At 48.0% G+C, this 13,421-nt stretch overlaps 1 protein-coding gene across 3 annotated transcripts in view; it reads right to left on the bottom strand.

Annotated features, from left to right (window-relative positions):
- LOC134945751 (uncharacterized) overlaps positions 1-13,421 on the bottom strand; it is a 708,129-nt gene that overhangs the window by 305,343 nt on the left and 389,365 nt on the right. For all 3 annotated transcript variants that reach the window (XM_063935217.1, XM_063935218.1, XM_063935219.1), the window contains one exon: positions 4,878-4,976. In XM_063935217.1, coding sequence (XP_063791287.1) covers positions 4,878-4,976 — 99 coding nt within the window. The remainder of the gene's footprint in view (positions 1-4,877; positions 4,977-13,421) is intronic.

The raw sequence follows: 13,421 nt of genomic DNA on the forward strand, positions 1-13,421 counted from the left end.
ACCAAAACTAGTCACAGCGTTTTTGCAAAATCAATACGGACTATGGCCCTCATTCTGAGTTGATCGCTAGCTGAAAATGTTCGCTGTTCTGCGATTAAGTAAAAAAACGGCACTACTGCGCATGCATATGGGCCGCAATGCGCACGCGCGAAGTACTTTCACAACGGCCGATGTAGTTTCACACAAGGTCTAACGAAGCTTTTCAGTCGCAATGGCGGCCGCAGAGTGATTGACATGAAGTGGGCGTTTCTGGGTGGCAACTGACTGTTTTCAGGGAGTGTTCGGAAAACGCAGGCGTGCCAGGAAAAACGCAGGCGCGGCTGGGAGAACGCAGGGCATGGTTGTGACGTCAAATCAGGAACTGAATGGTCTGAAGTGATTGCAAGAAAAGAGTAGGTCTGCAGCTACTCTGAAACAGCACAATATTTTTTTGCTGCCGCACTGCAATGTTTTCGTTCGGACTTCTGCTAAGCTAAGATACACTCCCAATGGGCGGCGGCATAGCGTGTGCACGGCTGCTAAAAACTGCTAGCGAGCTAACAACTTGGAATGAGGGCCTATGAATTAGAACCAAAACCAGTAAAAATGGATCGGGGCACATCTCTAGTTTTTGCACATTGTACTATCAGAAAGCATAGGTGTCACTATCTCAGTCATGCTCAAAAATTCTGCATTTCTGAATATTCTCTATTTTGGAATTTCGGATGTAGGAGACTCAACTTGTATTTACCTGATCAAGCAAAGTTTAGTTCCAGATTTATCACTTTTAATGGACTCTGGTGTGATTAATAATCAGGATTTATATATAATGTCAGATCCTCATCTAGTGTTGCACCATGAACCTTCTTCAGAGATGAGTGCAGATCATACTTGCCTACCTGACCCTCTCCATGAGGGAGAAAACGCTCTGTTCCTGGACTTTCCTGGTAATGTATGATTGCCATCACCTGTGGTGAGCTGGGTAATTGATAAGAAAGGTGTTTCACTACAGGTGATGGCAATCATACATTACCAGGAAAGTCCAGGAACAGAGCATTTTCTCCCTCATGGAGAGGGACAGGTAGACAAGTATGTACTGAGACCTGGTCGCTGGGCTGCTAAAATTGGTGAGCTGCGTTCAGATAGTTGTCACCCAAGGGGAGTGTATATTCTCCATGCATGTGTGCGATTGCGTGTGTACGCCGAGCTGCTAAAAAAATCTTAGTCAGCGGACAGCTGTAAATCATACTTGCCTACCTGACCCTCTCCATCAGGGAGAAAATGCTCTGTTCCTGGACTTTCCTGGTAATGTATGATTGCCATCACCTGTGGTGAGCTACATATTTGATAAGAAAGGTGTTTCACCACAGGTGATGGAAATCATACATTACCAGGAAAGTCCAGGAACGGAGCATTTTCTCCCTCATGGAGAGGGTCAGGTAGGCAAGTATGGTGCAGATCATACGCAGCCAGATCTGCATTCATCTCCTTACATGCTGGAGGCCGCCCAGCACAGGGCAAGACTGCCCAGCATGTGTGAGGACGCCTCCTGTTGCGTCCGCAATTAGATTGTGGACACATCGGAACTGAGGTTGACTCCTGGCAGCGCAGCCTGGCCGCGCTGTCAGGAGGTCGGTTGCCATTTTATTATGTCACACAGCCTCCCCGAAAAAGGTTCCGGTCCACCTCTATTCGACCTGCCCCCTGTGAACGCCGCCACTGTCAATTGCATTGCGTCAGCATCCTTCAGGGATGCGCCAGCAATGTGTAAGTCCGTGCGGTCAAAAATCAGCCGCTGTGCATGTGCAGTTTGGCGATTTCGACAAACTGCACTGCGGGCCGCATTAGTGTCCGGGTCTGAATAACCCCCTATATCCTTGTAGTCAAGTGTTGCTCTGGCAACATGGGCAGTACTATTCCCATGCTGGTTAACACCCCTTTATTTCAACAATCTCTTTCAGCTCCACCAATGGCTCTTACTACAGCGGGAATAGCACTATCAGATGAAATAGTGAAGGTGCCGTGTAATCATTCCTTCAAGTTTGCTCCAAGATTAAAATATATATATATATATATATATATATAGTTATCCAAGAAGAACGGCACTCAGGGACTCTCATATATGCAAAAAGTATATTGTAGTCAGATCAAACGTAAACGTTTTCGGGGACAGCCCCTTCGTCCGAAAACGTTTACGTTTGATCTGACTACAATATACTTTTTGCATATATGAGAGTCCCTGAGTGCCGTTCTTCTTGGATAACTATGGAGTTTTTGTGAGCTGGACACCGGGGCAATTGCTTCCTTTCTGTGAGTGCCGACTGAATTGGAGTTGTGTGTGTGTGTGTGTGTGTGTGTATATATATATATATATATATATATATATATATTCATAGTGTATTACTGGTTACATCTACAGCTCCCATGAAAGGCTACAGTAGCTCACCACTATGGAATCACAGATGGTTATGTTTAACATTAAGCTTTAAGAAACTGAGGAGCAGTTATAGCCAATATTTGACACAATAAATACAGGGATACTGTTCTTCTTCTCGGGACAGACCCAGAGGTGGGCGCTAATGCAGCCGCAATTACATCTTTGCACAGTGCGAGTGGCTACTGCTTCCAGTGCAGCTGTGGCAATTGCTGGCCATGACACACCCGCTTCTGGTTAGCCACCCCATTACCTCCCAGGACCTCACACCAAAATTGCCTGTGTCCAAATTTGTTGTGCGACTCCCAGCGATAACCATAAGGACACATGTGCAGTGCGGCCTGGACACATGCGCAGACTGAAAACATTGGCTGCTTGCATCTGATGCCACAACAGCGCCCACCTCTGAATCAGGCCCCAAGAGAGAGTGAAGGCTCCTGTGGAATATAGGGGGACACAGAGCTGGCCCTAACCAATATGATGCCCTAGGCAAGATTTTGGTGGTGCCCCCTAGCACCAACAATAGTTCTGCAGGAGATGCCTGGCATGAGTCAGCTGGCAGCTCTGCTAACGTCGGGAGCCTTTTGTTGATGAAAATGCATCTTATTTGCATTACTATGTGGCTAGGATGCACAAGCAGCTTCTACTGATTAAAATAATATGCAGCATGCCTATATACTGTGTGTGACTGCAGCTGTATCTACATATGAAATGCTACATTACAATGATTTCCAGGAATACACTGCAATGTAACATTTCGTATGCAGATACAGCCGTAGTCACACACAGAATATAGGCATGCTGCATATCATTTTAATCAGCAGAAGCTGCTGGTGCCCCAAAGCATACCAAATGCCCTAGGCATTTGCCTATGCCGAAGGCCGGCTCTGGGGGGACATGTACATTATGAAGCAATGAAAAGTGTGGTGAAGTGAGCCAGTGGAGAACCAATCAGCATTGAAGCAACATTTATAATTTGCATTTATTGAGAGGGGGGGGGGGGGGGGGGGGGTTTGAAACTGAAATCTAAATTGCAGTGTAAAAATAAAGCAGCCGGTATTTACCCTGCACAGAAACAATATAACCCACCCAAATCTAACTCTCTCTGCACATGTTATATCTGCCCCACCTGCAGTGCAGGATAGTTTTGCCCAATTGCTAACTTTTTTGGTTTGCTAACAACTCTGAATAACCCCCTTATTCTCCTATATTATCTTTAAAGGCCTTCTATGATGTGGGAATCTTCTCTTACATTGGGTGGAATGTACTAAAAGCAAAATACAGGAAAAATTCTGAAAACTTTTTTTCTCGTATTTCCTATATATATCAAGCTCCGGAATGTGAACTCTACCTCTCTACAATACTTAAAACGGGCTCTCAAGACCCTCTTCTTCACCAAATGCAGCCATATCTCATCCTAAACCCTCTCTGACCCATGCTCACTTTCTACCCCATTTGTGTCACTTCTATGTGACCCTCCACTTTAGAATGTAAACTTTCACGAGCAGGGTCTTCTTCCCTCATGTTCTCTTCCATCTTTTACTTAACCCAGTGATGGCTAACCTTGACACTCCAGCTGTTGTTGAACTACACATCCCAGCATGCCCTGCATCAGTTTTAGCATGGCCAAATAACAAAACTATAGCAGGGCATGCTGGGATGTGTAGTTCAACAACAGCTGGAGTGTCAAGGTTAGCCTTCACTGACTTAACCTATCTCCCTTTCAATACTCCCTTTGACGGCACCAAATCCCTCAGTATTCTGTCACCCATATACTTTTTTCAGTGTTGCAGCTATGTTTATATACCCTGTACTTGTCTTATATTGTATTGAATTGTCAGTCACTGTTTTCTTGTTTTGATTATTTGTTTATGTACTCTGTAATTTGGCGCTGCGGATCCCATGTGGCGTCATATAAATAAAGGATAATAATAATGTGCAGTGTGGCCTGGACACGTGCAGACTGAAAATATTGGCTGTTTGCATCTGATGCCACAACAACGTCCAACTCTGAATCATGCCCTAAGAGAAAATGAAGGCTTCTGTGGAATATAATAACCAATGTATCTCTAATAGGCCCTACACATTTAACGATCCGCCGCCGAGCTGCCCGACGACGGATACGGCCAGCGGGCGACCCGGTGGCGGAGGGGCAGTGACGGGGGGAGTGTAGTTCCTTCACCCCCCCCATCACCCTGCTCCATAGAAGTGCAGGCCAATATGGACGAGATCGTCCATATTGGCCTGCATGCACAGCCGACAGAGGACCAGCGATGAACGAGCGCGGGGCCTCCACACTGAAAGATATGAACGGTATCTCGTTCATTAATGAACGAGATCGTTCATATCTTTGAGAATTATTGCCCAGTATGTAGGGCCTATTACTGTTATGACTTTGGCATGGACACACAAAATAATACAGCTCAGTTTCATCATGTCAAGTGGTTGAGAGAGATCCATTCACCTTCTGGTATGTTCCGTGTTTCCCAATTTCCAGTCATAAAAGAAAAAAAATTGTCCATTAATTTCCCTAAGACAGAGGGTTCGGTGGTTGCACTGGAATCTGGAAGACATCAAATGCACCATAGAATTTTTACTTAACTGAATATCCTGTTATATAATGTTACATTTTGCACATGTATGATACATACTAGATGGGTCATCTTATGATATATACTGTAGTCCAGTAAGCACATAGTTCTCTTTCTTTACTTTGAATGTTAAACTATGCATAACTACTTTTAATATGTGATCAGCCTACTGATCCTCAATGAGTTCTAATTTAAAACATGTAGGGCTAGATGTAATAGTTCGCGACTTTGTAAAAGTTGCAATGTTTACCGCAAAATAGCACTGAAAATCATAAATTTAAAAAAAAAATAACATCAAATAGTTCCAAATAAAAAAAGATGTGCAGTCTCCCCCCCTCCCCAAAAGCATAACCAGCCCCGAGCTCTTTGAGCCGGTTCTGGTTGCTAGGAAGGTAATGCCACAGCCAGGGGACACTTATATACAGATCTCTGCGGCTGCTGCATCACCCCCCCCAACTAGTCACCCCCAGCCGGGGGATCCCTGGAGGAGTGGGGACCCCTCCAATAAATGGGTCTCCCTTTCCAGGCACCCAAGGGCCAGGGATGAAGCCTTGGGCTGTCCCTGGTATTTCTGGGCTGTGAATGCCAGATGATATATAGTCTTTTGCTGTGGAACTTCAGGTCCCAGCAAGCCTCCCCCACATCCTGGTACTTGGAGAATCACAAGTACTAGCAAGTGGAGCATTAAAGGGCCCGCTGGTACCTGTAGTTCCTCGGTAAAAGAAATATAAAAAAAAAACAAATACACTGTGATAGTACAACTTTATTAAAACATGCACACTAACATAAATACATACATACACATACATACTTACATCGCCCATGCAGCCATTCATGTCCCCTTCTCCAGTAGAATCCATAGGGTACCTGTAAAAATATATATATTCACGTATTTCCAGTGTAGATCGGTCCTCTTCAGTCCATGTCCAGGGGATAAAAAAAATAAAAAATGCATCAACCCGATCCAGTGGACTATAAGAGGACCCATACATGGATCCCCTTTTCCCAAATTCCAGGTCCCTTCGTGACTTCTGTCCTTTAGAGATCCGCCAGCCAATCGGGGAGCGCCACGTCATATCACTCTCCTGATTGACTGTGCGCTCCCGGCCTGTCAGTCAAGCGAAGCGCAAAGGTCATAATAGGGGACGATATCCCCATTATTATCTATGGTGGGAACCTGCGGTCTATCACAGACTGCAAGGTTAATTGGGGTCACTCTTGTGGGTGACCTCAATTAACCTTGTGGTCTGTGGTAGACGGCCATACATCTTTCCTCAATACACGAGCAACTCCGTTAGCGTTGGGCATCTTTTTTTGCCGAAAATGTCTTATTTACAATCGACAAGTTTTGCTAATTAAAATAACGTGCAGCATGCCTATATTCTGTGTGCCACCGCACCTCTATCTGCATGTTACGTTACAGTGTTTTCTAGGAAAACAATGTAGCGTGGAACTTGGTATATAGATACAGCCACAGCCACATAGAATATTGTCATGCAGCATATCATTTTAATCAGCTGTTTGTGTCCTATTCGCATTGTTTTGTAAATACCTGTAAGATGCATTTTAATGGAAAAAAACACATGAAAAACACCTGGCGCCACTGAGTCACGTCACGGCTTGGTATGACTAGAAGGGCTGTTTAACGCGCAGGAAGCTAGCTGTAAGTGGACACATCTGTAGGAGCAACAGAAAGTATAATCAAACAGGGAGTCTTTATAAGCAGTGGTTGCAGCCCCTGGGCTGCAGCACTGACTATCTACTGCAGTGGGGCTCTAAGCACATGTAAACATACATGTGAAGCATACTTACCGACATTCTGGCAGCAGGGGGGCAGGGGAGTGCTGTGACGTGAGGTTGGGGTAGGCCGGATTCGGGATGGGGGCGGGGTTAAAGTGACACCTCCTTTAAGCCACGCCCCCCGCTCTGTAATGCCGTGATCCCCGGCATTACACTGCAGGGGGCGTGGCTATGATGATGCGATTCAGCAAGAATCGCGTCATCGACTGCCCGGACCGCCCACTTTACACACTAAGTGGGCGGACGGGCAGGGGGGACCCCTCATATTGGGACACTTTCCTGCTCTTCCGGGGGGCCGGGAGGATCACCCGATTTTCTGGAGCCTCCCGCCCATTCCGGGAGAGTAGGCAAGTATGATGTGGAGATGTATGTAATATATGTGCTAGTGTGCAGAATCTGGGACTTGGCATTACTCTTTACTCTACTAAGCCTGCCCCCAGACTCTCACTGGCTGCATTCACAGGACTCTGAGGGTGGGCTTAGTAAAGTACAGCCTAATGCATACTTACCGATATTTTAAAGCTCCTCTCCGGGAGATGACCGGAGAGGAGAAGCAGGTGGGCGGTGATGAGGGAGGAGCCAAGCTGATTACATCAGCAGGCCCCGCCCACTCACCGGCAAAATGCTGTAATTGGACGAAATATGGGTAGGGGCGGGGCTAAAATGATGCTAATTGCGTCATTAGGCTCTGCCCCCCGCTGGGTCCATGATTTTTCACTGTTATTCTCCCTATTCTGCCCACTTCACTAGGAAGAGGGCAGAATGCGGGAGGGGTGCCCACTCTTCCGGGGGCTGCGGGGGACTACCCGAAAACCGGGTGTCTCCCGCAGAATCCGGGAGAGTAGGTAAGTATGGCCTAATGCTGAGTCCCGGGATCTGTACAGGCAGCTGTGGTATACACTGCCGCTGCCAATCCCGGATACCCTGCCAGCATAGATATTACATACATCTTCACATGTATGTTTAGATTGGCAACCCCCCTGCATTAAGTAGTCGGCGCTAAATACCAGGGGCTGCGGGCGCCGCTGCCCTCTACTCATGCATAAACAGGATCAAACACCTGCTGCAATATTAACATTGAGAAAAGAAAGAATACCATCCTGTATAACAGAGACTGGATAAACACACTCCCTGGCTACCTTCTTTTCTCTGACGTCCTAGTGGATGCTGGGAATCCGTAAGGACCATGGGGATAAGCGGCTCCGCAGGAGACTGGGCACAAATAGAAAGCTTTAGTACTACCTGGTGTGCACTGGCTCCTCCCCCTATGACCCTCCTCCAAGCCTCAGTTAGATTTCTGTGCCCGACGAGAAGGGTGCACACTAGGGGCTCTCCTGAGCTTCTTAGTGAAAGTTTAGTTTAGGTTTGTTATTTTCAGTGAGTCCTGCTGGCAACAGGCTCACTGCATCGAGGGACTAAGGGGAGAAGAAGTGAACTCACCTGCGTGCAGAGTGGATTGGGCTTCTTAGGCTACTGGACATTAGCTCCAGAGGGACCGATCACAGGCCCAGCCATGGATGGGTCCCAGAGCCGCGCCGTCGGCCCCCTTACAGAGCCAGAAGCAAGAAGAGGTCCAGAAATCGGCGGCAGAAGACATCCTGTCTTCTACAAGGTAGCGCACAGCACCGCAGCTGTGCGCCATTGCTGCTCAGGGCGCTAGGGGGGGGGGGCGCCTTGAGCAGCAATAGAAACACCTTGGCTGGCAAAAAATGCATCACATATAGCCCCTGGGCTATATGGATGAATTTAACCCCTGCCAGATTTCCACAAAAAGCGGGAGAAAGGCCGCCGAGAAGGGGGCAGAGCCTATCTCCTCAGCACACAGGCGCCATTTTCCCTCACAGCTCCGCTGGAAGGACGTCTCCCTGACTCTCCCCTGCACTCCTGCACTACAGAAACAGGGTAAAAAAGAGAGGGGGGGCACTAATTGGCGTAATATTAACATATAGCAGCTATATAAGGGAAAAACACTTATATAAGGTTATCCCTTTATATACATATAGCGCTCTGGTGTGTGCTGGCATACTCTCCCTCTGTCTCCCCAAAGGGCTAGTGGGGTCCTGTCCTCTATCAGAGCATTCCCTGTGTGTGTGCTGTGTGTCGGTACGTTTGTGTCGACATGTATGAGGAGGAAAATGATGTGGAGGCGGAGCAATTGCCTATAATAGAGATGTCACCCCCTAGGGAGTCGACACCTGAGTGGATGGCTTTATGGAAGGAATTACGTGACAATGTCAGTTCTTTACAAAAGACAGTTGATGACATGAGACAGCCGGCTAATCAGCTAGTGCCTGTCCAGGCGTCTCAAAAACCATCAGGGGCGCTAAAACACCCGTTACCTCAGATGGTAGATACAGACGTCGACACGGATACTGACTCCAGTGTCGACGGTGAGGAGACAAACGTGACTTCCAGTAGGGCCACACGTTACATGATCACGGCAATGAAGGAGGTTTTAAACATTTCTGATACTGCAAGTACCACTAAAAAGGGTATTATGTGGGGTGTGAAAAAACTACCCGTAGTTTTTCCTGAATCAGATGAATTAAATGAGGTGTGTGATGAAGCGTGGGTTTCCCCCGATAAACTGATAATTTCTAAAAAATTATTGGCATTATACCCTTTCCCGCCAGAGGTTAGGGCACGTTGGGAAACACCCCCTAGGGTGGATAAAGCGCTCACACGCTTATCAAAACAAGTGGCGTTACCGTCTCCTGATACGGCCGCCCTCAAGGAACCAGGTGACAGAAAACTGGAGAATATCCTAAAATGTATATACACACATACTGGTGTTATACTGCGACCAGCAATCGCCTCAGCCTGGATGTGCAGCGCTGGGGTGGCTTGGTCGGATTCCCTGACTGAAAATATTGATACCCTGGATAGGGACAGTATATTGTTAACTATAGAGCATTTAAAAGATGCATTTCTATATATGCGAGATGCACAGAGGGATATTTGCACTCTGGCATCAAGAGTGAGTGCGCTGTCCATTTCTGCCAGAAGAAGTTTATGGACACGACAGTGGTCAGGTGATGCGGATTCTAAACAGCATATGGAAGTATTGCCTTATAAAGGGGAGGAGTTATTTGGGGTCGGTCTATCGGACCTGGTGGCCACGGCAACGGCTGGGAAATCCACATTTTTACCCCAGGTCGCCTCTCAGCATAAAAAGACGCCATCTTATCAGGCGCAGTCCTTTCGTCCCCATAAGGGCAAGCGGGCAAAAGGCTCCTCATTTCTGCCCCGGGGCAGAGGAAGGGGAAAAAGACTGCAACAGACAGCCAGTTCCCAGGAACAGAAGCCCTCTCCCGCTTCTGCCAAGTCCTCAGCATGACGCTGGGGCCTTACAAGCGTACTCAGGCACGGTGGGGGCCCGTCTCAAGAAGTTCAGTGCGCAGTGGGCTCACTCGCAAGTGGACCCCTGGATCCTTCAGGTAGTATCTCAGGGGTACAAATTGGAGTTCGAGACGTCTCCCCCTCGCCGTTTCCTGAAGTCTGCTTTACCAACGTCTCCCGCTTACAGGGAGGCAGTATTGGAGGCAATTCACAAGCTGTATTCCCAGCAGGTGATGATCAAGGTACCCCTCCTGCAACAAGGGAAGGGGTATTATACCACGCTGTTTGTGGTACCGAAGCCAGACGGCTCGGTGAGACCTATTTTAAATCTGAAGTCTTTGAACACTTACATACAAAGGTTCAAATTCAAGATGGAGTCACTCAGGGCAGTGATCGCGAACCTGGAAGAGGGGGACTATATGGTGTCTCTGGACATCAAAGTTGCCTACCTCCATGTCCCAATTCACCCTTCTCATCAAGGGTACCTCAGGTTTGTGGTTCAGGACTGTCACTATCAGTTTCAGACGCTGCCGTTTGGATTATCAACGGCACCCCGGGTCTTTACCAAGGTAATGGCCGAAATGATGATTCTTCTTCGAAGAAAAGGCGTTTTAATTATCCCTTACTTGGACGATCTCCTGATAAGAGCAAGATCCAGAGAACAGTTAGTAGTCGGAGTAGCACTATCTCAAGTAGTGCTACGGCAGCACGGCTGGATTCTAAATATCCCAAAATTGCAGCTGATTCCGACGACACGTCTGCTGTTCCTAGGGATGATTCTGGACACAGTCCAGAAAAAGGTGTTCCTTCCGGAGGAGAAGGCCAGGGAGTTATCCGAACTAGTCAGAAACCTCCTGAAACCAGGACAAGTCTCAGTGCATCAACGCACAAGAGTCCTGGGAAAGATGGTAGCTTCCTACGAAGCGATTCCATTCGGCAGATTCCACGCAAGAACGTTCCAGTGAGATCTGCTGGACAAATGGTCCGGATCGCATCTTCAGATGCATCAGCGGATAACCCTGTCCCCAAGGACAAGGGTGTCTCTTCTGTGGTGGTTGCAAAGTGCTCATCTTCTAGAGGGCCGCAGATTCGGCATTCAGGACTGGGTCCTGGTGACCACAGATGCCAGCCTGAGAGGCTGGGGAGCAGTCACACAAGGAAGAAATTTCCAGGGTTTGTGGTCAAACCTGGAGACATCACTTCACATAAATACTCTGGAGCTAAGGGCCATTTACAATGCTCTAAGCCTAGCAAGACCTCTGCTTCAGGGTCAGCCGGTGTTGATCCAGTCAGACAACATCACGGCAGTCGCCCACGTAAACAGACAGGGCGGCACAAGAAGCAGGAGGGCAATGGCAGAAGCTGCAAGGATTCTTAGCTGGGCGGAAAATCATGTGATAGCACTGTCAGCTGTGTTCATTCCGGGAGTGGACAACTGGGAAGCAGACTTCCTCAGCAGGCACGACCTCCACCCGGGAGAGTGGGGACTTCATCCAGAAGTCTTCCACATGATTGTGAACCGTTGGGAAAAACCAAAGGAGGACATGATGGCGTCCCGCCTCAACAAAAAACTGGACAGGTATTGCGCCAGGTCAAGGGATCCTCAGGCAATAGCTGTGGACGCTCTGGTAACACCATGGGTGTACCAGTCATGTGTTCCCTCCTCTGCCTCTCATACCCAAGTACTGAGAATTATAAGACGGAGAGGAGTAAGAACTATACTCGTGGTCCCGGACTGGCCAAGAAGGACTTGGTACCCGGAACTTCAAGAGATGCTCACAGAGGACCCGTGGCCTCTACCTCTAAGAAGGGACCTGCTCCAGCAAGGACCCTGTCTGTTCCAAGACTTACCGCGGCTGCGTTTGACGGCATGGCGGTTGAACGCCGGATCCTGAAGGAAAAAGGCATTCCAGAGGAAGTCATTCCTACCCTGATCAAAGCCAGGAAGGATGTGACCGCACAGCATTATCACCGCATTTGGCGAAAATATGTTGCGTGGTGCGAGGCCAGGAAGGCCCCGACGGAGGAATTTCAACTGGGTCGATTCCTGCATTTCCTGCAAACAGGAGTGTCTATGGGTCTCAAATTGGGGTCCATAAAGGTTCAAATTTTGGCCCTGTCGATTTTCTTCCAGAAAGAATTGGCTTCAGTTCCTGAAGTCCAGACTTTTGTCAAGGGAGTACTGCATATACAGCCCCCTTTTGTGCCTCCAGTGGCACCTTAGGATCTCAATGTAGTTTTGGGATTCCTCAAATCACATTGGTTTGAACCGCTCAAATCGGTAGATTTGAAATATCTCACATGGAAAGTGACCATGCTGTTGGCCTTGGCCTCGGCCAGGCGAGTGTCAGAGTTAGCGGCTTTATCTTAGCCCATATCTTATTTTCCATTCGGACAGGGCAGAACTGCAGACTCGTCCTCAGTTTCTCCCTAAGGTGGTGTCGGCATTTCACCTGAACCAACCTATTGTGGTGCCTGCGGCTACTAGGGACTTGGAGGACTCCAAGTTGCTAGACGTTGTCAGAGCCCTAAAAATATATATTTCCAGGACGGCTGGAGTCAGAAAATCTGACTCGCTGTTTATCCTGTATGCACCCAACAAGCTGGGTGCTCCTGCTTCAAAGCAGACGATTGCTCGCTGGATTTGTAGTACAATTCAGTTTTCACATTCTGTTTCAGGCCTGCCACAGCCATAATCTGTAAATGCCCATTCCACAAGGAAGGTGGGCTCATCTTGGGCGGCTGCCCGAGGGGTCTCGGCTTTACAACTTTGCCGAGCTGCTACTTGGTCATTTGCAAAATTCTACAAATTTGATACCCTAGCTGAGGAGGACCTGGAGTTCTCTCATTCGGTGCTGCAGAGTCATCCGCACTCTCCCGCCCGTTTGGGAGCTTTGGTATAATCCCCATGGTCCTTACGGAGTCCCCAGCATCCACTAGAACGTCAGAGAAAATAAGAATTTACTTACCGATAATTCTATTTCTCGTAGTCCGTAGTGGATGCTGGGCGCCCATCCGAAGTGCGGATTGTCTGCAATACTGGTACATAGTTACCAAAAATCGGGTTATTGTTGTAGTGAGCCATCTTTTCTAGAGGCTCCTCTATTATCATGCTGTTAACTGGGTTCAGTTGTACGGTGTGATTGGTGTGGCTGGTATGAGTCTTACCCGGGATTCAAAATCCTTCCTTATTGTGTACGCTCGTCCGGCCACTGTATCTTAACTGAGGCTTGGAGGAGGGTCATAGGGGGAGGAGCCAGTGCACACCAGGTAGTACT

The sequence above is a fragment of the Pseudophryne corroboree genome, chromosome 7, assembly GCF_028390025.1.
Source record: "Pseudophryne corroboree isolate aPseCor3 chromosome 7, aPseCor3.hap2, whole genome shotgun sequence".
Lineage (NCBI taxonomy): Eukaryota > Metazoa > Chordata > Amphibia > Anura > Myobatrachidae > Pseudophryne > Pseudophryne corroboree.